The 27,404-nt window shown below is 41.9% G+C and overlaps 1 protein-coding gene across 1 annotated transcript in view; it reads left to right on the forward strand.

Moving 5' to 3' along the window:
- LOC133460843 (protein MTSS 1-like) overlaps nucleotides 1-27,404 on the forward strand; it is a 145,361-nt gene that overhangs the window by 17,883 nt on the left and 100,074 nt on the right. Inside the window, exons 5-7 of the mRNA XM_061741606.1 lie at nucleotides 1,230-1,713; nucleotides 16,906-16,967; nucleotides 17,739-17,817. Of these exons, the coding sequence (XP_061597590.1) occupies nucleotides 1,230-1,713; nucleotides 16,906-16,967; nucleotides 17,739-17,817 (625 nt within the window). The remainder of the gene's footprint in view (nucleotides 1-1,229; nucleotides 1,714-16,905; nucleotides 16,968-17,738; nucleotides 17,818-27,404) is intronic.

Below are 27,404 nucleotides of genomic sequence, written 5' to 3' on the forward strand. Positions count from 1 at the left end.
GTATCTTTCAGCAAGACAATGCTAAAGTGCATACTAAATCCATTACAAAAGCATGGTTATAAAGCAGAGTTCAGGTGCTGAACTGGCCTGCCCGCAGTCCAGACCTGGATCAGAAACATTCAGCTTATCGTGAGAAGGAAACACAAGAACCAGGACTGTTGACAAGCTTGAGTCTTATACCAACCAAGACGGGGAAAACATTCCTCTTTAAACTCCTACTGGAAGGTTGTTGAAAGAAAGGAGATAATAAACATGGCCCTGTCAAACTCTTGTTTTTCTTTTATGTACATATAACTAGTGTGAAATTTAAGATTTGTGTTTTTTTTTATCAATTGCAGCATTTTATGTGTATCATTCTATATTAAAAAATAAAATGTGGATTTTTGAAATTTGGAAAACAGTTACATTTTACAGAATTGTTTCAATAACAAGGAGTGTTTGTGTGACTGGGTGACTCTTTTTCTAAAGTTTTCACCGTCGGTCTCATGCCTCATCCCTTTTCTTCTGAAGATGCAGTTCAACAAAGAGTCCACCACGTGGCGATAAAGCTTTAAATATCTGTGTGAAGAGTTTAGGATCTTAATATTCGAAATCATGTTAAATGGTTTAAGGAAGACTAGTAGTAGGGTGTGTTTGAGGTTTCATATTCTAGGACTTCATTTGGAGATTTTTGAGGATAACGTAGGGTAGCCTAGTGTCAGACATCAGCATATTTGCCATTAAAATAACCCGCAATAGATATTAATTTGTTATTTTAACTTGTGCTTTTTATTATTTTACCTTCTTTTCTCATAATTGTATTTCATTTCATTTGTTATTTACTGTCTAATTATGTCTTGCTGCTTTTAATGTTGATGTAAAGCGCTTTGAATCACCTTGCTATATAAATAAACCTGCCTTGCCTTTTTAGGAGTTGTAGATTTTGAGGAGTTTAGTAAAATACTTAATGTAGTGAGTTTTTCCTTTTCTTCTATTATTAATCTTGACTGCAGTTTTTTCTTGGATGAACATGTTTTGCTTGCTTATTTTTATGACTGATGGTGAATTTTATTTTTGTGTTTTAATTTGATTTTGTGTGTATTGGACATTAAAAAATCAAGATTTCATTCCTATGCGCGCATTATTATTATTATTCCCCTGCTTTTGTCATTTCTGGAGCAGATCAGCGATCATGGCACAGACAACACCCTGATTCTTCTCCATTAATAAAAACGCGCTCCTGTGTGGAGGGCGGGGCCACGCCGGCGCGCTCCCGAGCTGGGAGGCGCGCTCCCGCGGCCGGTCCCCTGGTTGGTGCCAGAGACGCAGCTCCAGCTCCAGCTCCAGCTCCAGCTCCAGCTCCAGCTCCAGCTCCAGCTCCAGCTCCAGCTCCAGCTCCAGCTCCAGCTCCAGCTCCAGCCCTGTGAACAGTCCACCGTCTCCTGCTGCAGAAGACATGGGATTTACCGGCTCCGACTGGAAACCAAGCGGCTCCGCTGCGCGCTGCGTCCTGCGGGGAATCTGAGCCGCTGTCTGATCTGTGATCACCACCGACCTCCACCTGCCGGACACCTCTTCTGTTTCTCCCCCCTTCAGCCTCATTTATGGACCGCACAAGCTGCGCTTGACAGTGTTTGCAATTTTCCGTGCGCTCAGCTGAAGATGGAGACGGTGATGGAGAGGGAGTGCAGCGCGCTCGGGGGGCTTTTCCAGACCGTGATTGGAGACATGAAGGTAACATCTCTATTCACGCTGATTATTGATCACAGTATTAAAAGAATATTAAAAAGCACGTCGCTTTGCATCTGGTCCTCCAGAGCCTGTTGCACAGAACCTGAGAAAAGAAGCAGCAATGACGCCTGAGGCTCCAATGGAGGCAGCGTCACCATCCTCTAATTAACCGGGAGGGGGGGTTAGGATCTGAGAGGATGAAGCTTTTACCAAATAATGGATATAGCATGTAACCTCAGCTTCCTCCTAGCAACTAAACGCATCTAAATCTGCTGTGACACTGCAGGAGATACAATTAAAGCCTGGATTATGGTTCTGCGTTAAATCGACGCAGAGCCTACGCCGTAGGGTACGGCGTAGGCTCTGCGTTGGTGTAACGCGGGACCATAAATCAGCCTTGAACCTTGAGTGTAAAATAGGGAGGAGAAAACAAAGGCACGTTTCCCAAAAATATGTTTTTTTTTCTTTTTCTTCCTTAGAGGGAGATTTTATGATTTAAAATGGACTGAAAACACTCATTTGTGGCGTTTCATTTTGGGAAATCTGGGTTGCTCACCTCTTAAAGCCTTGATTGATTTACTTAAATATAACATGAAATGTGTCCTGTATATAAATAACTTTAAAAAAGATTTAATCAAATACAGAAACATTGTCTCAAATTAATGTAGATTTGTAATTCAGGCAAATGATCAGGCCATGAAACATAAAGTTAATTCATTCAGAATCAAGGAGCAGCTATTTTAAACACTAATTGTAGATTTTTAGCTGAAAATATCAAACATGCTCAGCTCCATCTTCTAAAGTGTTAAGACAGCACTTGCTCCTTGTTGCTGGACTGAAGGTTCACCCATATTTGAATAAGTTCTGATCCCCATCTTCAACCTTCTTTGATACAAACCTTTGAATTATTCCATGTAATAATTGATTGACATGAAAAATGGCACAGACCATCATGAGAGAGCAGAAGCAGAAGCTAATTTAGTCGACAGAGACCTTTTCCTGACGATGGTGACCCCCGGGGATCCCTGGCGTTTGTGGGCAAAACTGGACCCATATTTTCTTCAGATCCTTTTTTAACAGCAGGTTGTTGCTGGCAGACTTCAATCCACTTTAAGTTACCGTTAAAAATAAAAAAAATAAAAAATCAGGTTGTCTTGCTCACAACTAAGACATTTCTCTTTTAGTTTAGTTAATGTTGCCGTTGAATGAGTTACATTTAACGTGGCACGCGACAGTGACACAAACTGCCTGGAAGTACATGGAATCAGAAGATGAGCATTTGTCTTGTCATGTTAGCTGTGGGTGATGTAAACCCTTAGGAATAAACTCCACATGATGTGTTTCTGGTATGTCTGCTCAGTTTCTGCCAGTGGGTTGAAGTCACTGGCTATTTCGGTGTCTGTCAGTGGCGTATGTTAAGAATCAGTATTTGCTCGAGAGAAGTGGTGTATCTGTTCTGTATCACTTATAATCAGAATCAGGAGAGACATAAGGTGATCATCCTGTATCTCTCTGGTCAGTTATTCCAGTTAGATAGATTTATTGATGTCTTTTATTTCAAACACAAGCACAAAAAAGATTTCTAAAAATTAAATGAAACAGAAAAACAATAAATCAAAGAACAATAAACAAAGAATTAATGAATATAAGTAAATACCAAATGCATCATGCTTGAAATGGAGTAGGAAGAAGAAATAAACCTGTTTAATCCTACCCCTAGTCTATATTCATACTTGCATACATACAATTTACATACTGTACATACATACTTGCGTACTTGCTTCCATGCATACAGACTTGCATACATGCACACATATAGGACTGTCTCAGAAAATTAGAATATTGTGATTTTCTGTGATGCAATTACAAAAACAAGAATGTCATATATTCTGGATTCATTACAAATCAACTGAAATATTGCAAGCCTTTTATTATTTTAATATTGCGGATCATGGCTTACAGCTTAAGAAAACTCAAATATCCTATCTCAAAAAATTAGAATATTCTGGGAATCTTAATCTTAAACTGTAAGCCATAATCAGCAATATTAAAATAATAAAAGGCTTGCAATATTTCAGTTGATTTGTAATGAATCCAGAATGTATGACATTTTTGTTTTTTTAATTGCATTACAGAAAATAAAGAACTTTATCACAATATTCAAATTTTCTGAGACAGTCCTGTACATACATACATACATACGTACATACGTACATACGTACATACGTACGTACATACATACCGTACGTACATACATACCGTACATACCTGCACATACATGAATCTGGAATGATGGTTGGCTGTAAATTCAAACTTTTGGGGACTTGGGGTAAGAATAAAAAGCGATGAGCACTCTCAAGGTCACAGAGTCACAGGTGGGGAAAGGCATCAGTCTTGTGTGTGAAAGCGTCAGAGCAGATGGGAGCGGTGGGCAGGTGGGCGCTGAACCTCACTCAGGGTCCAGCATGATTCAGGGCTCAAGGTTGTCTGGGCCACAAACGTCCTCTGATAGGACTCCACTTTCTCACAAGGGCTTGTTAGACGAAGGACATGGTGCAGCTTCACGGGCATTCCCGTTTCCATGGTGATATAACAACTGACAGGTGGTTTTTCGACAGGTGGAGCTGCCGGTTTTTCCAAAAAGAGATCTCAGATGAATCTCTTTTAGAGTTTCCACTCATTTGCTGCTTACGTTTTAGCACCGTTTCCTTTGAGGTGGTCTGTTAATGAGCAGTAGATTCCATAAGTCAGCTGTCCTCTGATCTCTCCTGCTCTGCTGAGTTGAAGTTGCTGGTTTACCGGCCTGAATATCGCTGGGTGTTCACAGCGCTGTATTGTTGCCACTCAAAAGGTCTCACGTTACCCGATCCCAGAGTCCGAGACGCACGACAGACCAACATTTGGTATCAGTTTTAATGAAACAACTAACGAAGTTTGTTTTTTTTGCCTATTTTTAAAGATTTCAAGTAAAATTCTATAGCCTAGCTGCTTTCTTCTTCCCTTTTTAACTGCCATGAAGTCCAGATTTGGCATAAAAGTTTTCACAAAAGAAAGGCGGCAATTTTGAAAGTGCGACTAAGGTAGTCTGCTGTTCTGCTGCGAGGGCTGGTTTCCTGCGAGACTTCTCTTCAAACTAAAGATCTCCACTTCAAGAAAGATGGACGGGGAGCATGTTGAGCGTTTTGATGTATTTTTGGGACTGACGCTACCACTGATGCAAAAATGGTCAACCGAAGACGAAGGCATCGTTTTAAAGGCAACACTCTTGTGTAATGCATAATGTTTAGAGACGTTGTAGCACAACTGCATCATGTGAATGAGGCCAAAAGCAGCTGAAAACTAGATCTTGATGACTTTGATCGACTATGGCACATCCAGTGCTGCCGGAGACGTGCAAATGCCAAACAAAATGTTTCCATCGCACTTTTGTGCCAAACTGGATCCACACATCTGAAGACCCGCCCCCCTTACAGGCTTTTCATTGCTATGTTTAAGTTTAGCAAAATTCTAGTGGTAATGAAAACTTAATAATTGCACTTTTTGTGAATAAAACAAAACTTTCACATTCCTCTCTTCCTGTCAGATTTGCACAGTAGGCTATACGATAGGGAAACCGCTGGAGAAGCCATTAACTTGCACATTTTTAATCTTAGCAAATAAGTGTTTCATGTTGCTGTGTGTTTTACTGTCGATGCTGAATGATAATGAATTGCAAAAATGTTTTTTTCTTTTTGCAAGTAGTGCAGTTTACTGTGAAGCAGCCTGATGTTTGAGCGTCTCTGATCTCGTTGACTCCTCTGGCGTACGTGTGTGGGTGGAGGAGGCTGTTACCGTGTCAGAGTGGAGGAGATCCCAGTCGGATGCTTCTGCTTCTGTCTGAGTCTGTTGTTGTATACACATTCCACCAATTTCTGCACCTTTTTTTTGCTCAAAGCCAACATTTTTGCTTGTTTTTCAGTTCAAAAGAGGTGCTTCTTGGTGTTTCTTTTTGTGTTTTTTGTTCTTCCCACATTTATAGGGGGGGGTTAAGAAATGAGGTGTCAAACATTACAGTTCTTACTGGTTTGGAAATGTTTGATATGCAGAATCTTAAAAAAGGTAAAGCACAGGTCTGTTGGTGGCATTTTGTTTGTTATTGGATGCAAGAAAATTAAATTCTGAATTAATGTCTCCTTGAAGAGTTGCATCTCGAACTCTGATGCGATCTGACTGAAATGCATCCAAATACCCGGCAGCTACTTGATTTTCATTTCAACATTGCTTCTTTTCCAAGGACTTCCTTGTGAAGTCTTGACTCCTTTTTTTTAAATGTATTTTAGTTCTTTTGACATCTCTGCTGGTTTAAAATTGCACCTTTATCCTTTAGTCTGCACATGGCAAACATGGCGCTCAAGCGATACAAACGCTCGAAAGTCTGGTTCCATTTCAGTAGAAAAGACGACAACAGGTCAAGTGGATATTTGGTCCAAGGGTTAGGGTTGGAGATTTGCAAAATACACAGTTGGATTGGACTTGAGTTGATTGTATTTGTCACTGGCTGACAGTTTCATTTTTGAATGTAAAAAATAAAAAAAAATAAAATTGTCAGCCAGTGAAAAATACAATCAAAAATAAAACTGGTCATATTTCCTTTCAAAAAGGAGGATTTTAATTTCTATTAGAAAAATTCCATTCTCGTGGAATTGCGTAGAATAATTTGTTGTATTTTGTTCATTTCTACAGAAGAATATTTAATGTATTAATATTAAAATTTGAAATGGGTGATGTTAACCTTTTATTGTCCTTTTTCCCCAATGAGAAGCGATAAGGGAATCGATAAAGAACTGAATCATTAAACAGAATTGAAAATGGAAATAGAATCATAAACATCTTATCAATTCCCATCCCCCAAAGTCAAAAAAGCAAATTATTGCAGGGCATTTCCACATCCATTCACGCTGTAAATGTCAATAATACATATTTACTATTGAGATTGACCTTGCTCTCTTAGATAGCCGTCCTAATTTAAATACCGACGGCTGAAGCATTGAGAGCAGAGACAGTCGTGGTGACAGAAGAGAAAAGGGAAAGTAATGAAACTGCAAACCATATTTGTTTTCTCCCGATTTTATGGTCTCGCACTTTACTTAAAGTCTAAGGAAACATAAAGATACCTGCTAAAGTGAGATTAAACTGTGTCAAACAGCAAAGTCACTTCATTGCCAGTAAAGCTGCTGTTAAAGCATTGATCTCGTATCACGTTTTCCTAACATCTCAACTCTCGTTTGGACCAGGAAACCCGAACTCTAGCGTGAACATTTCCACGGTGGCTCCTCCTGAACAGAGTCTGGACCGGGAACTAACCACAAATGGAACCCGTTACCGTGGTTACACATCACACTGAACTCCACTGAGCTCCTAAAGGCTGTAGTTCAAAGCAGAATGGGACTTATTATTGTAACAATTATCTATTTAATATTAACATTGCCAAGATTGTAAGGGTATAAAAGGACTTCTTTTTTTTTTAACTCTAAATTGAATTGTTTTATTGAATTGGACAGTGCAAGGAATTTAAAGAAGCATGTAGGGGCTCTGATGACTAATTACTATTAAAATCTCCAAAGTGGCTGTGAAAGGCCCTTGGATCCTCGGATATATATATAAATATATATCGCTCTTGTGTTGCAGCCCGTCGGTCGGTTTTCCACTGATGAGACGGTCACGCCTCTGCGGTCCTGTGGGACTGACCTCCAGCCCTCATTTGGCTTAAATGGAGTGCATGGGCTGCACATCATCTCTCTGCAGGCTGCGCAGACATGAGCTCAGTGGGACGTACGTCTAAATGGCTTTACGTTCTGTATAAATGTGTCTGGAAACGTGCGGTTAATCATGTGCACATCATTGTGCTGGGGGAGACTGAAGCGGGCGCTTTACTGTTGATCCATTTAAGTGGAACCGATCTGCATGTTTTTCTCCGGGGGAGGAAACGTCCTCATCCTCTTACGCTGTGAGCTGCTTCACATATGCCTTCAAACTCCCTTTTCCTCCGATGGTTTACTGCTGCAGCTGCAGCTGTGGACCAGTGTACTCGTCTTTTTAAAATGTTAAAGCCAAATCGGGACATTTCTTATTGTAGGCACAGAGATCGTAGTATGTTTGCATAAACATGGCACTAAATTGAACTTTTAGTTGATCTTATTTAGCCCATCGAGAGTCATTTCAAGCCCATGACTTGCTCTCTTCATGGACCTGGTTTGGCCTCCATCGACAGCTGAGATAAATGTGTGTGTTTGGTTTCTAAATGTCTCACTTCCTTCACCAGCTGGTCTTCAGCTCAGTGTTGGTCTGCTGGTGTTTTTATACTCGGCTTGTCATGGCTGGTTTGGTGGAAACGACAGCTGTCACTGTTGGGGTGGATGATAATACTTGAACTCGGCTTTGCTACTACAACCTGAATGACACCACCTTACTAAATGCTTGTATATCGGTTCTGAAAGCACATCGTTTGCTCTCCGTGTTCTTATTGTATCCAGGTGGAGGTTAAAAGGAACCCTGGCTATTAAGACATGTAGGTCTTAAAAGATAAATGTTGGTATCAATTATAACAATGTGATATAAAAAACCTTGTTTTTATAAAATTTGAAAATATAATTTAACTCGTAGGTCGCCATTGTTGTTTACATTCTGGGTAGTGACGTCAGACGGTGGCTCCTGCTAGCCCCCGTACACTGTTCTGACACCCAGAAACAGATGAAAACACAGCTAAACAGGTGACGGCGCACCAGAAACACAGATCAAAACACAGATAAACATTAAGGTGACGGCGCACCTACAAAAAAGTTAAAAAAAAAAAAAAAAAGTACCGCACCATACAGCATGAACTACAAAAACACCATAAAACTCAGATAGACTAACCGACCACACGTTTCAACCAGCAGATAGCCGACGCTACAATAAAAACCCCAGCCAGATCTGGCGTCATTAAATTAAATAAAGATGTTCTTGCCTATTTGACGCGAAGTCTGCGCCTCCCGTTTCGTCAAAGTCCCGGGCCAGTCCCCACGTCACTACCCAGAATGTAAACAACAATGGCGACCTACGAGTTAAATTATATTTTCAAATTTTATAAAAACGAAGACATCAACAAGGTTTTTTATATCACATTGTTATAATTGATACCAACATTTATCTTTTAAGACCTACATGTCTTAATAGCCAGGGTTCCTTTTAAGAGCTTAATCTAATAATTGTTCACTGGTCAAGATGACATCCTCTAACAACTTGTGGCCTGAAGTTTGAAATCCAAAGACATAAATATCGCAATGATGCAAGTCAGCAGCAAATCCTCACATTTGAGAACCGAGATCCAAAGATCGGACACAAAAGTTGATCTGAGCTGCAAATAATTTTAATTTGTGGTCGTGTGTGTGTGTGTGTGTGTGTGTGTCCCAAGGGTAGATGCAATTTATTTATTCCACATCTATTCCTTCTACTTTAAAAGTTCTGGAAACAAGTCATAAAGGACCGTTTTTCCCAGGGATCCAGTTTCTCAAAGCGCTGCAACTATTGTCCGTGTGTGTGTGTGTGTGTGTGTGTGTGTGTGTGTGTGTGTGTGTGTGTGTGTGTGTGTGTGTGTGTGTGTGTGTGTGTGTGTGTGTGTGTGTGTGTGTGTGTGTGTGTGTGTGTGTGTGTGTGTGTGCGTGCATGTAATGGTGTTGAATACTAATTGCTTGTTAACTTCAGCTTGAGGTTGTTGAAGTTTAAACAGGTGTGACACCACCGGGATCGTCGCACAGAGCTGCCACCCCGGGCTCTGGTACTCGGCTCTAAACGTTATCTGATAACACTTTGGATTTTAGGGATTTCCGAAGAATCCAAGATTGTTAACCAGTTAGGTTATGTTCACTGGCCATTTTGTTAGGTACGCCTGTCCAACTGGTTGTTAACATAAATATGTAATCAGCCAATCCCATGGCAGCAACTCAATGCATTTAGGCGTGTAGAGGTGGTCAAGACGATCTGCTGCAGGTGAAACCAGCATCAGAACGGGGAAGAAAGGTGATTTACGTGACTTTGAACGTGGCATGGTTGTTGGTGCCAGACGGGCTGATCTGAGTATTTCAGAAACTGCTGATCTACTGGGATTTTCACACACAACCATCTCTAGGGTTTATAGACAGCACTCGAGTTGAGGGGGGATGAGGGGATGGCATCCTCCCCTGAAACAAAAACGGTTAAAATCATCCCCCCTGTAAAACTGCCATCCCCCCTTTCCATCCCTTATGTCATTTCATCAATGAATGTGATTTTACTGCTATTTCAACATTTAGAGTTATCACCAGAAAAATTACTTATTTGACAATTTTCACCTGTTTCAAGTAAATTTTCACTTGAAATAAGTAGAAAAATCTGCCAGTGGGACAAGATTTATCTTCTCATTACAAGCAAAAAAAATCTTGTTCCACTGGCAGATTTTTCTACTTATTTTAAGTGAAAATCTACTTGAAACAGGTGAAAATTGTTGTTTTTTCCAGTGATGAGTCTTGTTTTAAGTGTAATGAGATTTTTTTTACTAAAATGAGACATTTTAACTAGAAATAAGACAAATATTCTTGTTAAGATTTTGAGTTTTTGCAGTGATCCATGTTACTTATCCTGTGAAGGACAGAGTCATATTGATAAGTTCAGAAAAGTGTTTTTTATTGTTGTGTTTTGATGTATTTGATGTAAGCCCAGTGGATATTTAAAGCTTACAGAAGGCTGCATTTAACTGCTGCTATGTCATTCCTGCAGTATTTCTGCAGGTGTTTTGGTCAGTGCTATTATTTCTAATATATTATATTATTTGTAATCAGCACAAATTATCTGTCCCCATATGATAAAATCCACCATCCCCCCTGATTTTATTTTTACAACTCGAGTACTGGTTATAGATAATGGTCCGAAAAAGAGCAACTATCCAGTGAGCTGCAGTTCTGTGGGCATGTTGATGCCAGATGTCGGAGGAGAATGACCAGACTGGTTCCAGCTGATAGAAACGCAACAGTAACTCAAATAACCACTCGTTACAACCGAGGTTTGCAGAAGAGAATCTCTGAACCCACAACACGTCCAACCTTGAGCTGGATGGGTTACAGCAGCAGACGACCCCACCGGGTCACTCCTGTCAGCTGAGAACAGGAAGCTGCGGCGTCATCTGACGAGACCCAACATGAGCACCAGCAAGGTCTCCAGTCCCCCACGAAGTCCCCAGCTCCAGGGTTGATGTGGATCTGTTTGAGGGAGAGGAATATCCTTCTGGATTCAGAGAAGTCTGATCTGCTGCATTGATTCAGTCGTGTCTGTATTTTCTTTTTTTTAGGAGAGAGAAAAGATGTCAGAGATTTATAGAAATGAAATGGGAAAGCAGCAGACCCTGATGTGGCGGTTTGCTCGCAGAGCCCAAACAAACAGATCAGTGGATTCCTGGAGGACCGGCGGGCGGCTGCAGCTGCCTCCAGCTGTTGCCACGGTGACAATTTGTCCTGAGTGACTGATGGAGGAAGCAACCCTGCCCTCACCTCCACTGGTGACAGAGATGGGATGTCATGAGACGTGGCTATATTTAAGAAACGTCTGCGCGTTAGGAAAAAGGTCTGCGGGGGAACGGAGAGGAGGATGGGGGGGCAGGGGAGAGTGAGGACAAATATATAAATGCTGAAATGGAGAGCAGGAGAAACAAAAAATGGATGACTGAGACAGTGTGTGTGTGTGTGTGTGTGTTTGGGTGAGGATGCTCACCCAAGACCCTCCCATCCACACAAATCATTCTCTGTGTGAGGCCCCTCTGCAGCACCAGTGCTGCCATAGTAACCAAGTTGCCAGGCGATAACGCCGGGCATCACTCTGAAAGAGAGGAGGCTGAGAGAACCCAGATCAGCTGCTCTGCTAGAGAGGGAAGTGTTGCCGACGACGACGACGGGGAGGAAAGGGGCGATGCCCACCGAGGGCAGTGACGGAGATCAGGCTTTTATCGCTTTTCCCAAATCCACAATACTGTACTGAGCCGAGCGAGGGAGGGGGCACTCGTGATGCATCTTGGACTTGAAAATGATGCTGAGAATTGTGTGTTTCTATCTTCTAATACTGGAATGATCCCTGACTTAAAGCTGCATAACACTGGTGAGCCAGGAACATTTGCAAGAATAAAAAAAAATAATAATAATAATCCTGATCAAATCTTTCAGTTGTTAAATTTTGAAAGTCTCCTTTGCCCAAACATCACACTGCAAAAACTCAAAATCTTAACAAGAATATTTGTCTTATTTCTGTTACTGTTTCAAGTAGATTTTCACTTAAAATAAGTAGAAAAATCTGCCAGTGGAACAAGATTTTTTTTGCTTGTAATGAGAAGATAAATCTTGTCCCACTGGCAGATTTTTCTACTTATTTCTAGTGAAAATTTACTTGAAACCGGTGAAAATTGTCAAATAACAAGTTATTTTTCTGGTAATGACTCCTGGTAAGATTTTGAGTTTTTGCAGTGCAGTGGGGTGAAATGGATGGTGGAATATATTGGTAAAATTGAGGTGATTTTACCAATGTAACTAATAGAAATGTCTAAAATTGTGTGCGTTTGGTTTCTAAAGGTCTCAATTCCTTCACCAGCTGGTCTTCAGCTCAGTGTTGGTCTGCTGGTGTTTTCACTCGGCTTGTCATGGCTGGTTTGGTGGAAACGACAGCTGTCACTGTGTGTTGGGGTTGATGATAAATTGGACTCAGTTTTGCTGCTACAACCTGAATGACACCACCTTACTTAATGCTTGTATATCGGTTCTGACAGCACATCTTTCGCTCTCCGTGTTCTCATTGTATCCAGGTGGAGGTTAAGAGCTTCATCTAATAATTGTTCACTGGTCAAGATGACATCCTCTAACATCTTGTGGCCTGAAGTTTGAAATCCAAAGACATTAATATCGCAATGATGCAAGTCAGCAGCAAATCCTCACATTTGAGAACCGAGATCCAAAGATCTGAAAAAAAAAAAAAAATCCTGATCAAATCCTCAAGGTGTTACTTTTGGGTAAACATCAGTGGGCTGGAATGGATGGTGGAATAAATTAGTAAAATTGAGGTGATTTTACCAATTATTAAAGTTATAGTATACAATGTTTGAGAGCTAGCAAGATTTGAAAGTGGCACCTCCTCTAAGCCCCGCCCCCTCCTCCCCCTCCCAGCTTAAATCATGTAAAAACTCGAACCAATCCGTTTCAACGGATTGATCCAGGACCAGAGACTTGGCAGGGGGGGGAAGAACCAATCAGATGCCTTCATGCCGCCCACGCCCCCCCCACCCCCCCCTGTCCCATGCGCGCACTCGCTTCCAGCCTGACGTGTCCACTTCCCACGGGTCCTCCACGGCTCACAGATGCCCAGTGTAACCCCCTCCCTCCCTCCCCTCTGCCACGGACCCCCAGTATGTAGTAATTATGTAGTTATTTCCAGTGCGGCTCGGTCCTGCTGTGTGTGAGAGCGGGGAGCAGAGCGGTCCGGGCTGCTGCTGCAGGACTCTCCGCCCAGCAGCAGCAGCCCGCGGGGACACGTGCAGCCGCACTGAAGAGCCACAGCAGACGGGAGCGGAGAGCGCCGATGCGGCTGGCGGAGCGCTGCAGTGCCGTGCAGGCTCTGTTGCCACAGCTACGCCGTAGGGTACGGCGTAGCCGTGGCTCTAGAGCCTGCAGCGCACCGCCACCCGCTCTCCGCTCTCCACTCTCCACTCTCGCCGGGATGGAGACGCCGGTGGGCAGGATGCACGTTTGGGTGGGCCAAAGCCCTGCCCAGCCCTGCCCCCCCCTAAAACCGGTCTCGCTTACAGGTGAATGAGACATGGGGTAGTTTTGTTGAAAATGTGCTGTCCAAAATGTCCTGGAAAACTCGACTCCTGCAAATGCGCGTTCCCCAAAGTTTGTGGGGGCGTGGCTTTGGACGGAGCGCTGACGGGAGGGGGCGGGGCTCCAAAATCATGGATAATACCTTTAACCAATAGAAACGTCTAAAATCGATGTCTGTTACCTGTATACGGCCAGAACGGTCAGCCGTACGCAAACTGTCTGAGTGACATCAATTTGGTTACGCTGTAATGTTCCAAAGTTCATGACAACATAGTCATCTACTCTGCTCTCATTTTGCTTATTAGCTCAATAGGTAGCCAACTATTTATTTGAATTTCCTCATGTACAAATATACAAACGTACAAAGCAGCTGGCAGGTAACTACCGCGGGCTGCGGGTGTGGCGGTCTCGGTGTACGACATCGACACGAAGCCTAAATATGAGTCTGGGTTTTTATCATGTTTTATCCTGGTGACAAGACATCTAACAACCTAAACCTGTGATATGAGATAGAAGATAAAAGGCAGATCACCTGTCTAACAGAATGTCTGTCATTATCCCTGAACTGTCACCATTGAAGAATCTCTGCGAGGATATTAAAGAGCACTTATTGTGCATGACCGAGCAATAATAAAAGATTAGAAGGAGCAGTTGGAGCAGTTTTTCAGATTGGCATTCCTTCTACCCATCAATGCGTCCGTCCTCACCTGGCTGCGTCCCCCCCCCCCCATGTCTGTGGCTGTTGAACCCGTATCTGTTGTACCTGGCAGGAAATGTCTGGCTGGTTTAGGAGGGAAACCAATAACAGTGGAGTAAGTGGGGGGCAGAGGGAAAGGAACGCCGAATCAAACGGAGGATTGAGCTTGACAATCTAACAAAGCTAGACAGTCCCTGTGTTGTAATCAAAGTAAAAATGACTCGTGTTCTGCCGGACGGATATGAGTTGGAATCAGAATTGTGGATCCGGCCCTTTTTTAACTCTAGTTTTACTTACTCGTATCATCAAATCCTTTTTTCTTTCCTTCTTTTGTTTTGGCGGTAGCAGTCCCAAAGGGTTTATCTCTTGATCCAACGGTTTTGCCCGTGTTATTCGCCGTTCATCTTGTTCCCTACACCAGTGTCTCCCAACCTGGGGGGGCACCAGAGATCTCTGGGGGGGCGCGAAACTTTGTCTGCTTTGAAATTATGCAGTTGTAAAAATTATATTTGCGAATGAGTCATTCATAAGACATTGTTAGGAATAATTTATGAATGTCTGGAAAATTTGTTGTGTTTTTTATACACTGGTGACAAACACAGGAAATTATTTAATTCCTTATTATTATATCATTACTCAACATTTAATCTACTCCAATAGGTTGTTAAAGGAAAAATGTAAAAAATGTTGGTCTCATATTAAAAGAGAAATTTTTCAGAAATATTTTTATGTCCTTTTATGTCCTTTTGTGCGTATTTTATACATTGGTGATATTGGAGAAAAACAAAGTCATATGTATACAGAGTAAACCAAAGAGAAATGTATCAAAAAAACATAATTAATGTTCATTTTTTTCAATTAAAGACTATTTTGGTGCTACTAAGTACGGCTCGGGGGCCTGGCTGGTCTTAGACACAAGTAGGGGGGGCTCCAAATAAAAAAGGTTGGGAACCACTGCCCTACACCAATCCAATTTGCTATTTGCATGTGACAACCACAGGAGCGAGCAGCAAGTCTCTCTGACTGGCAGAGAGGCTGGTGAATAGTTGTCAGTTCGGTGTTGCAGCCTGCAACAGGTGACAGATGGTTTTCATATTAATCTAATTACATTTATAGTGATACAATTACAGCCAATAATAAGATGAATGCTTCTTGAAATAATCACGTACTCTGTCTTTAACTTGAGCTGTGGACCACCACCCACCACCCAAGGCACAGGAAGAACGTTTTTATACAGAGGGGACTCAATCAATAGATTTTTTGGATTTTTCTTAAACGGTATACTGGGCAAGCGACATTAATTAAAAGATTAAATGGCAATTTTTGAGTGGTTCTGATTAGAGCTATGTGGCATCCGAGGGACATGTCATATACATCTTGATTGGACAAATACTTTCCTTTCTAATAGGGTTTTATGATCTAAAAGAATGGAGACATCAGTGTGATCAGAGAGTCCGATGACCAAAGATGCTCCACATGCTGCAGTAAAGGGCAGAAAAAAAGCCCCACCCAGTCCGAGCGCGTCGGGAGAGACTCCTGCTGACATTATAAGGGCGTCTTATGTCCCTGCGTCTGTCCGGCTGCAGTTTTCCTGCTTCCTCCGTGCAGCTCCTCTGGACACGCATGCAGCAGCGCCGCACTGCAGAGCGAGCCGGCTGCTGCGTCTTCACACGTGCCGTGTGTGCTCGCCCTCACGTGCTCCTCGGGCTTCCTGTGGACAGGATGTTGTGGGTGGGGCGTATGGATCGGCCATATTGATCCGCTGTCTTGTCTGTTTCACCGTCTGGTCCAATTCTTATAGATTTGGGCTTGAGGAGTGCACGGGTCAACTTTTTTACAAGTTGTCTGCTGCTTTTTTCTAGTTGGGAGTGAGAAAGTGGTTGAACTGAAGCTGTTTGCTCGTCCATTGTGCACACATTTCTCTCTAATGGCAAATAATGTGAATGAAACGTTGCAATGACCTATACAAGAGTTGATAAAACTGAACCGTGAAATGTTTATTTTTATTTTTTATTTCAATTCAATTCAATTTTATTTATATAGCATCTAATACAACGAAAGTTGTCTCTAGACGCTTTCCAGAGACCCAGAACATGAACCCCCGAGCAATTATTACATAAACAATGGCAGGTAAAAACTCCCCTAGTGGGAGAAAAACCTTAAGCCAAACAGTGGCAAGAAAAACTCCCCTTTAGGAGGGAAGAAACCTTGAGCAGGACCAGGCTCATAAGGGGGGACCCTCCTGCCGAGGGCCAGACTGGTGGGTCAGGGACGTCAACAGCACAGCAGGCAGGTGGAAGCAGCAACGGGATGACCAGAGGTGGGGACCGCAGGCCAGCACGCAGCTCCCGAAGCTCCGGCCCAATCAGCAAGCGCCAGGTTGGGGTGCAGGGTCGGGGAAAGGTTGAGAAGGGGCAGGGCCAGGGAGAGGAGTCTTGACGGACAAATCTCTCCCCCGCCTGCCCGGGCCGTTGCCCTGCCCCTCTCACTCCCACGCTGCAGGATCCGGTGTTTTGCATTCATTCATTATATCTCCATGTCTCCAGTCTCCTGAACATTTTAAGTGATTTTAAAACTGCGATTTTTGTCTGAAAAACACTGCCGAGATGTGAATTTCATATTTTATATCTTTGCTTTTCTTTATTTCAGGGGAGTTACCCCATCTGGGACGACTTTATCAGCAAGGCAGGCAAACTACAGTCACAACTGAGGTAACACACACACACAAATGTACACAAACGGTGACAAACGTGCATTTAAACGTGACTGCGTCATGGGGAAATGCCACCACACATACATTTACTCCTCCACCTTCGAGTCATTAACCATCCAGCGACGCCTGGCCCTGCAGTAACATTACACACACACACACACACACTGTCACACACACACGCACAACTTAATTAACCTTCTGTGGCTGGCAGAGATTAATGGTGCCACCGTAAAGACATTATCAGGGCGCTGGAGATTCTGGACTGAGACAGAAATGGGTAGAAGTCAGAGCTGATTACAGACATGGTTTCTCGTGCTGCATCGGTACAGAACATGTTTGTGTCGTGTTGTTCGGCATTTGAGACTCGACTTACTGAATACTGAAACTCTGCCTGTGATTTCTTAGTTTTTTTTCTCTCAATTTAAAGGCTAATCGCTGCAGACTGTAGAGACCTGTTGGTTTTCCTGCTGACGGCCACGTTCCATGACGTCGTCCTTAATCTTGTCAATAACTATTTTCGGTCGAGTTTTCTGGTTAATTTTTAACATCAGACTCTTGAAACTTTCTCTCCAAATGTCTCGTGCTGCTATCAAAATGCTGAACAGCATGAGGATGAACTTTTTTATTTTGCAGTCAAATTTCATCAGTTTAATTGGCAGAAATCATATTTCTGCCAAAATTGCAATTATCAATAAAAAAAGCACTTTTTGTATGTATTTTTGTTTTGACAGTAGTTTTGTAACTAATGGTTCCTCTGTTGCGTCTCCAGGGCAACGGTTGTCGCGGTTGCAGCTTTCCTGGACGCCTTCCAGAAGGTTGCTGATCTGGCGACCAACAGCCGCGGTAAGGTGGAGGCAGAAAATGCTTTTTGTTTGTTTTTAAAACGCTCACTTTTGAACACTTTGGCTTCTTTGAACCCATATTGAGCATAATCTTCTGTTGCATTGTGTCTCAGTTTCAGTCCTCCTGCATGTTTTAGACGTTGCCTTGCATCAACATACCTGATTCTAATTAACGCTCCTCATTAGCTCGTCATCAGGTCTGCAAGTCTGTTGATGACACAGCTCCTTGTATCACGGTGCTGAAGCAGCGTAGCATCTAACACATGCAGGACGGGGGCCCGAGGACTGAAATTGACGCTCCATTACACTAATGTGTACTAAAACATCTTTGCCTAAGCAGTTCTCTCCGTTGCACATGCAAACGTTTATGGTTTGACTTCAGAGGGGAAGTTGAGTCGTTGAAGTGAAGATGTTTTTTTTGCGTATGTTTCCAGTTTTGTGGCTAATACTACGGTGGCCGAGACCCGCTATTGCTGAAAATAAAAGTAACGCTGCAAACAGAAACAAATGTCGCTGCAAATAAAATAAATGCTTAGCAAATAAAATAAACGCTGCAAACATAAAGAAACCCCGCTGCAAATAAAATAAAAAAAACAACGCAAATAAAAAAGCCACAACGGAAGTGAATTACCAGGGACTATTTTTGCCGATGCACAAGTGTTTTTATGTGAGAGGACACCGGTGTTGTTGTTTTTGTTGCTTTAATCATTAATAATAATGCCAAGAATAATCTAAAGCGTGGGTAAAAATAGTTATTTGGATGAATGTGAAGTTGAAGCTGTGTGTGGTGGTCAAGGACTTCTCTCACGTAAAAAACACTGGTGCATCAGCAAAAATAGTCCCCGGTAATTCACTTCCGACTTTGCGTCGTTTTTTTTTTTATTTGCAGCGGCGTTTATTGTATTTGCAGCGTTTATTTTATTTGCAGCAGGGTTTGTTTCTGTTTGCAGCGTCAGGTCTCGGCCACCGTATAATACACCTCATTCTACATTTAACTTCTCTTAAGTGATTAAATGTTTTTAAAGAACGATTCAGACAGGTTTGATTCAGGCAGATAGAGCTCTAATTTACCTTTTGTTGTTGCTGTTACACGAGAAAACACGTTTCAGTGTTTGTGTCTTTCTTGTTGTGGTTGCTGCCTGTTTGAATATTCAGCTCTGTTGTTCTTGTAGTTTTTCTGTCAAATGTTCTTTATTCTGAATTCCTAATGATTTTTTTTGGCAATAGATTTAATGGAGATTTGCAAATGCTATTTGTGTTCCCGTCCCAAGCAACCCCCCCTGACGATTACTGTATATGCCACTTCCACTGTGAGGCGGGAGGGGGGGTGGGTCCTCTGAAGGTCGTCCTCAGTCTATTCATTTAAGACTAAAGATGGTGCTGAAATCACAGTTTGACTCCAAAAAATGTAATTAAAGGTGCAGAAATGTTAATCCACTGGAGTTTCAAAGTAGGATTATTTCATTGATTGATTCTTGCATTTATCTCAGTCCAGGGGTCAGCGTACTGACGCTCTCAATCTAGTTCTGTGCTTAATACCAAGAAAAGATATCTCTCTGCTGTTCTATTTTCCATCTTTAATCTTTAAAGTGGGTTCTAATTAATGATTTATTGGCTTGGATCTTTGTATCTGAAAGTGACTCACATTGGCTTGTAACAAAGAATGTTAATCCTTAATACGCTGAAGTTAAAGCTAAATGTTTTTCATTTTAAAATCAGAATTTGAAGGGATATTTCATTAGTTCTCTGAAAGTGTCCCCTAGTTCTCGCTGTCTCTCGTCCTTACCGTCAGCAGAAACCAGTAATGTTGGATTCCCGCCCCGTCGTCTCTTACAACAGCTGCGTATCACTTTACGGCCGCGTCACACATCAGTAACCGCGGTAACCGTCTCACAGAGCTGCGGTGGACGTCATGGAAGAGGCCACAAGAAAGTTGTGACGAAAGAGTTCTTAAGTTATGTGTTATTATGAGTTATATGATAGTGATCGCTGTTGGCACCCAATATCAGCTGATACCGAAATACTGTCAGAGTGTTGAATAAACATCATCCAGTTCTGATGGCGAGCCGAGCTTGTCACTTTGAAAATGTTTTCTTTGGCAATTTTTCAGCATTTCTGTAGCAGTTTTCTGATATTCTATATTTCAACAGTTTACCAGCGGCGATAGGAACATGTTGAAACTTGCATTATTTAGAAAAATGTTCAAAATGTGATATTCTAGACCATGGGTCGGCAACCCGTGGCTCTAGAGCCGCATGCGGCTCTTTAGCGCCGCCCTAGAGCTTTTTCAAAAACATTTTTTTTCTTTTTTTCCTTTTTTTCCTTCTTCTTTTCTTCCTGTTTCCTTTCCTTTTTAATCTCGACATTTCAACTTTTTTCTCGAAATTTTGACTTTTTTCTCGACATTTCAACTTTTTTCTCAAGATTTTGACTTTTTTCTCAACATTTCGACTTTTTTCCTCGACATTTTGACTTTTTTCTCAAGATTGTACTTCAACATTAATCTTGACATTTCGACTTTTTTCTCGAAATTTTGACTTTTTCCTCGAAATACTGACTTCTTTCTCCACATTTCGACTTTTTTCTCCACATTTCGACTTTTTTCTTGAAGTGCATAATGAAAAAGAAAATCTTCCCCCAGTTATAACTAATATAGAAACATGCAGCATGTGTTGCTTTCATTCTAAGGCTTATACAAGACTTTTAATTTTTTGCGGCTCCAGACATATTTGTTTTTTTTGGTTTTTGGACCAATACGGCTCTTTCAACATTTTGGGTTGCCGACCCCTGTTCTAGACAGTATGTCTGAGATGTATGTTTCAAAGATATTTTTCAAAAATGGGTGGTACAATAAAGCATGAATTGGAACAATGATGGAGATAATTGCCACTTTAGAAGATGTCCGACGACTACAGGAGAGGTGAGGGAACGTCCTGGAGGTTCTAGTCAAACCAGACAGGTGGGATAATGGGAAACCACGAGGTCCTCCAAAGATGAGTGAAAAGAGAGGGGGGGAAATAGGAAGAGGCCTTCATGAATGTGCTTCATCCATGTACAGGAGTGAGATGAAAAGAACTGGCAGAGAGAGAAATCACGAGAGTTTCTGCTGACCTCGACAGACAAACACTCCCACACATTTACATGTTTACAGCTAGTGCACTGCACAAAAAACTACTGACAGTGGGCAAACTTGTGGAAAGGGGAGAAAAAAAACAGCACACCTTTATGATTTATTTGAAACATGAAAATTCAGTTTGGAAGATATCTTGATATCATCTTGTCAAAGCTATATATATATCTATATATATAGATATACACAAGATGATATACTTAGTTATATCATCTTTGATATCATCTATCTATCTATCTATCTATCTATCTATCTATCTATCTATCTATCTATCTATCTATCTATCTATCTATCTATCTATCTATCTATCTATCTATCTATCTATCTATCTATCTATCTATCTATCTATCTATCTATCTATCTATCTAAAGAATATGTGGTGGATATATTTCATCACTTTTGGCTTTAAAATCAGTTAGATCACTAATTTAGTAGCTAGCATTTTCTAACCTCAGACCAAACTTTAGCCTTTAATTGGACATTTTAAAGGTTAAAGACTGAGCTTATTTTCAATTTGACTTTATCTGTACTAGGGATGGGCGGTATGGACTAAAAAATGTATCACGATAATTTCTGGCATTTATCCCGATAACGATAAAAATGACGATAAAAAAATACCAATTCAACTCCATCTTTGTAACTATAAATCTATCTCGCTCTCAGATCCGCCATGTTTGTTACACAAAAACGTCATCAACGGGAATTTATCTTTCTTTCTTTCTTTCTTTCTTTCTTTCTTTCTTTCTTTCTTTCTTTCTTTCTTTCTTTCTTTCTTTCTTTCTTTCTTTCTTTCTTTCTTTCTTTCTTTCTTTCTTTCTTTCTTTCTTTCTTTCTTTCTTTCAGGCTCATTTCCTTCTTCCCTTCCTTTTATCTCCCTTCCTTCCTCCTTTCCTTGTTTTCTCCCTTCCTTTTGCCCCTTCCTTCCTTCCTTCCTTCCTTCCTTCCTTCCTTCCTTCCTTCCTTCCTTCCTTCCTTCCTTCCTTCCTTCCTTCCTTCCTTCCTTCCTTCCTTCCTTCCTTCCTTCCTTCCTTCCTTCTTTCCTCCTGCTCTCTCCTTCCTTCTTCCCTTCCTCTTTTCTCCCTTCCTTCTTCCTTTCCTTGTTTTCTACCTTCCTTCTCCCCTTTCCTTACTTCCTTCCTTCTTCCCTTCCTCTTTTCTCCCTTCCTTCCTTCCTTCCTTCCTTCCTTCCTTCCTTCCTTCCTTCCTTCCTTCCTTCCTTCCTTCCTTCCTTCCTTCCTTCCTTCCTTCCTTCCTTCCTTCCTTCCTTCCTTCCTTCCTTCCTTCCTTCCTTCACGTACGTTGTGCGTGGATTTAACACAGAACCATAAATGAGCTTTACACAAAAACATCATCAATAGGAATTTATCGTTTTTACCACGAGATGACAAATTCTTATCGTGAGGAATTTTTTTGACGGTTTATCGTGAACGGTAAAATATCGCCCATCCCTAATCTGTACTGTAAGAAATGCAGTATTTTACAATGAGATTGCTGATGTTACACATCCATGTTATTGATGGTGTCAATAAGTCACTTTAAATAGATTAGTCAAACTTAAAAGGCACACCATGTTAAGTACATAGCATCCTTTTTTTAAATTCTGTCTTTGGTCCCAGGACTCTCTGCTGCTGTGGTGGAGCCATTTCCAGACTGACTATTGATTTTGTACATTTCCATTATTGACAAATGATCAGAGGGAGCTGTCTCTGTGTTCACTACCCTGCAACCAATGACTACAGATCCCTACCTGAATAGATTAAGAGGAGGAGGAGGAGGCGGCTATGGCACTTTGGTCTAATTAGCTTTCGCTTGCTTGTTTGGCTGCAAAATCCTGTTTCTCATGAATTTGGTGGCTTTATTCTGAGGAGCTTCTTTCTAAGGTTAATTTTCTTTTTGTGTGTGTGTGTGTGTGTTCATGGTGTTACAGTAGATATAGGCCAACTTCCTACTAGGGCGACTTGCTGTCACAATGGCAACATTAGCCGTGAAAAACAATCAGTCACTGTCGGGATTATCCTGAGGGTTCTTGGTTGCAGCTGCTCTGCCATCGACTGTGTGTGTGCATTTACGTGTGTGTGCATTTGTGTGTGTGTTGCATGTCTTGAATTTATTGGCTTTATTAGCTTCTCTCAGTAACTGTTGGAACAATTTGAGGTTTGCTGACCCATATGTCAGTCTTCTTCCTTCATTTCACTCCTCCAGCACCAGAAATATACAGTAGGCACAATAAATCCTTCATGAATCGAACGTGTTTTTTTTTTTTAATTTAAGGATTGTTAGGACATAATGTGTTTAAGAGAACTGTATTTTACCATCACATAATGGAAGAATAATTTGTATATATGATTTATATATATTTTTTATTTAGTTTCGTTCCTATAAAAGAAAAGAGGCAAAAATGATGCTTCCTAGTTAAGTTCCCCGATTTATTTACGGTCTCCCATGAAATGTGGCCAAAGGTGAGTTTGAACCCTTGTACTGTCTTTGGGTCAAAATGACCTCATTCTCCTGTCCTTCTTTCCTCCTGCTCTCTCCTTCCTTCCTTCTTCCCTTCCTTTTTTCCCTTCCTTCCTTCCTTCCTTCCTTCCTTCCTTCCTTCCTTCCTTCCTTCCTTCCTTCCTTCCTTCCTTCCTTCTTTTCTCCCTTCCTTCCTTCCTTCCTTCCTTCCTTCCTTCCTTCCTTCCTTCCTTCCTTCCTTCTTTCCTCCTTCCTTCCTTCCTTCCTTCCTTCCTTCCTTCCTTCCTTCTTTTCTCCCTTCCTTCCTTCCTTCCTTCCTTCCTTCCTTCCTTCCTTCCTTCCTTCCTTCCTTCCTTCCTTCCTTCTTTTCTCCCTTCCTTCCTTCCTTCCTTCCTTCCTTCCTTCCTTCCTTCCTTCCTTCCTCCCTCCCTTCTTTTCTCCCTTCCTTCCTTCTTTCCTTGTTTTTCCTTCCTTCCTTCCTTCCTTCCTTCCTTCCTTCCTTCCTTCCTTCTTTCCTTCTTTCCTTCCTCCCTTGTTTTCTTCCTTCCTTCCTTGCTTCCTTCCTTCTTTCCTTTCTTCCTTCCTTTTTTCCTTCCTTCCTTTTTTCCTCCTGCTCTCTCCTTCCTTCCTTCCTTCCTTCCTTCTTTCCTTTCTTCCTTCCTTCCTTCCTTCCTTCCTTCCTTTCTTTCCTCCTTCCTTCCTTCCTTCCTCCCTCCCTTCTTTTCTCCCTTCCTTCCTTCCTTCCTTTTTTTCTTCCTTCCTTCTTTCCTCCTGCTCTCTCCTTCCTTCCTTCCTTCCTTCCTTCTTCCCTTCCTCTTTTTTCCCTTCCTTCCTTCTTTCCTCCTGCTCTCTCTCTCCTTCCTTCCTTCCTTCCTTCCTTCCTTCCTTCCTCCCTCCCTCCCTAGCTCCCTCCCTCCCTTCTTTTCTTCCTTCCTTCCTTCCTTCCTTCCTTCCTTCCTTCCTTCCTTCCTTCCTTCCTTCCTTCCTTCCTTCCTTCTTTTCTCCCTTCCTTCCTTCCTTCCTTCCTTCCTTCCTTCCTTCCTTCCTTCCTTCTTTCCTCCTTCCTTCCTTCCTTCCTTCCTTCCTTCCTTCCTTCTTTCCTCCTGCTCTCTCCTTCCTTCTTCCCTTCCTCTTTTTTCCCTTCCTTCCTTCCTTCCTTCCTTCCTTCCTTCCTTCCTTCCTTCCTTCCTTCCTTCCTTCCTTCCTTCCTTCCTTCCTTCCTTCCTTCTTTTCTCCCTTCCTTCCTTCCTTCCTTCCTTCCTTCCTTCCTTCCTTCCTTCCTTCCTTCCTTCCTTCCTTCCTTCCTTCCTTCCTTCCTTCCTCCCTCCCTCCCTTCTTTCTCCCTTCCTTCCTTCTTTCCTTGTTTTTCCTTCCTTCCTTCCTTCCTTCCTTCCTTCCTTCCTTCCTTCCTTCCTTCCTTCCTTCCTTCTTTCCTTCTTTCCTTCCTCCCTTCTTTTCTTCCTTCCTTCCTTGCTTCCTTCCTTCTTTCCTTTCTTCCTTCCTTTTTTCCTTCCTTCCTTTTTTCCTCCTGCTCTCTCCTTCCTTCCTTCCTTTCTTCCTTCCTTCCTTCTTTCCTTTCTTCCTTCCTTCCTTCTTTCCTCCTGCTCTCTCCTTCCTTCCTTCCTTCCTTCCTTCCTTCCTTCCTTCCTTCCTTCCTTCCTTCCTTCTTCCTTCCTCTTTTTTCCCTTCCTTCCTTCTTTCCTCCTGCTCTCTCTCTCCTTCCTTCCTTCCTTCCTTCCTGCCTGCCTTCCTTCCTTCCTTCCTTCCTTCCTTCCTTCCTTCCTTCCTTCCTTCCTTCCTCCCTCCCTCCCTCCCTCCCTCCCTCCCTCCCTCCCTCCCTCCCTCCCTTCTTTTCTTCCTTCCTTCCTTCCTTCCTTCCTTCCTTCCTTCCTTCCTTCCTTCCTTCCTTCCTTCCTTCCTTCCTTCCTTCCTTCCTTCCTTCCTTTTTTCCTTCCTTCCTTCTTTCCTCCTGCTCTCTCCTTCCTTCCTTCCTTCCTTCCTTCCTTCCTTCCTTCCTTCCTTCCTTCCTTCCTTCCTTCCTTCCTTCCTCCCTCCCTCCCTTCTTCCTTTCCTCCGTCCTTGACCCGAAGACAGCACAAGGGTTAACTCAAACCACTCCTAGCTTAAACGCTTCAGGGATATCTTTTCAAAGAGCTGAAAGAATATTTGAGCCCAGGTCTGCTGCATATCCAGTGAGGTCTTAGGTACGAGAAAGATCTGAGAAATTAAATCAGCTGAAGTGTGAAATGTCCCCGGAGTCGCCGGAGTGTCGTGGTTGCCGTGCTGGTTACTGTACGTGCTGAAACCAGGGGGGGCTTCGGTTGCATTCATTACTGGGTTTGTGTGTGGTTTCATTTGTGATGCTGTGTGGTGGGCGATAAAAAACTATCCTCCCTTTCCTCATACATTTTTAAGCATACTTGACCACCGCAGCTCGTTTACTGTCTTCTCATAATTAGAAGTGAGCAGGAATGGTTGAGTTTGCATGTTTAAACTGTGACCTCTGTCTCTGTGAGGCGACTCACTTAACAATTTTACAAATTATGGTGGATGATAAACAGCAGGTCGCTGAGCCAGAAATGTAGAAATGTTCAGTGTTGTAACCAGACCGTGACGCACTGGGTCACGTGACCCGCTGGTTTCTGGAAAGTGGTTTTAAAGTCCATATTTCTTCGTACGAAGGCTCAGCCATATTGCACTGGAAGCCGACAGGAACACGCCCACCGTGTGTCAATTAAAGTTAACTTTGGGTTTCAGTCCCTTCAGTGGATCCCCACTGAAATATCTTCAGAGCGGCCGGCACGCGTTTACAGCAGAATATACCGTTTAACATGTTCTCGGTGGACAATTCAAAAATGACTGTTGTGTTTAGCTGATGCTGGGTTCGTACAAACGGCTGGTTGCTTCACTATGCGCTGTAGAGAGGTGTCAAAAGTACCGTATTTTCTGGACTATAAGCCGCTACTTTTTTCATAGGTTTTCAACCGTGCGGCTTATACAAAGGTGCGGCTATTCTGTGGATTTTTCTTCCACCGCTCGGGGCGCTCTAACCGGAATTAGAATCAAAACTAAGACAAAATAAATGCAAAGAAGAAGACGCTACTTCTTCTTTAGCAGATAGAAGTAGGTAGAAGCAGATTTCAAACAGATAAATAAATACTGGTTATTTTCTCTTGGGTCTGTCCCGTTTTAATCAGCAAAGTTGCTGCCGTGTTAAAAGACACTGTTAGGAAAGGATCTATTTAGGTACAAACATGTACATCATTTACAGTTCAAAATCCTTCTGTACATGTAGTAAATATCTAATCTAACAACATAAATATCTGCGGCTTGCATATTTTTTTTTTAAATAGAGCAGCTTATATGCAGGTGCGGCTTATAGTCCAGAAAATATGGTATTCACATTCATTACTCAGGTAGAAGTATAGATACTAGAGTTTAAAAATACTCCTGTAGAAGTTGAAGTATCAACTCAAGTTTTTTACTCAAGTAAAAGTATAAAAGTGCTGGTTTCAAAACTACTTAAAGTATAAAAGTAAAAGTAATGTAAGGGGGAAAAAAGCCATTAAGGACAAAAGCCATTGAAAATGAATGCATCTTAGTATAATGCAAATATATTAAAGAACCTTAAATATGTACTATTGAGCATTAACATGTGTTTCAGAGAGCAGGAGATATGATGACTAGTTGCCTATAAGTATTGTAATGGTGCAAAAAGTCAAACTTCAGAGGCATGTTATCATTTATCCTAACCTTTATTGGAATGTACATCCAAGTTTAGTTGCAGGAATCTGAGGGAACGGATGTAAGAACAAAACTGGACAAGAACATCTGAAACAACCAAAACCAAATTCACTCTATCTATATCAATTTAACTGGATAGTTTTTTTTAGGGCCGGAATGAAATAGAGTAACGAGGCTGTTTTTAAAATGTAAGGAGTAAAAAGTAAAAAGTCGTCTGAAAAATAATTACTCAAGGTAACAAAGTATTTGTACTTCGTTACTT

Source organism: Cololabis saira, chromosome 15, assembly GCF_033807715.1.
Source record: "Cololabis saira isolate AMF1-May2022 chromosome 15, fColSai1.1, whole genome shotgun sequence".
Lineage (NCBI taxonomy): Eukaryota > Metazoa > Chordata > Actinopteri > Beloniformes > Belonidae > Cololabis > Cololabis saira.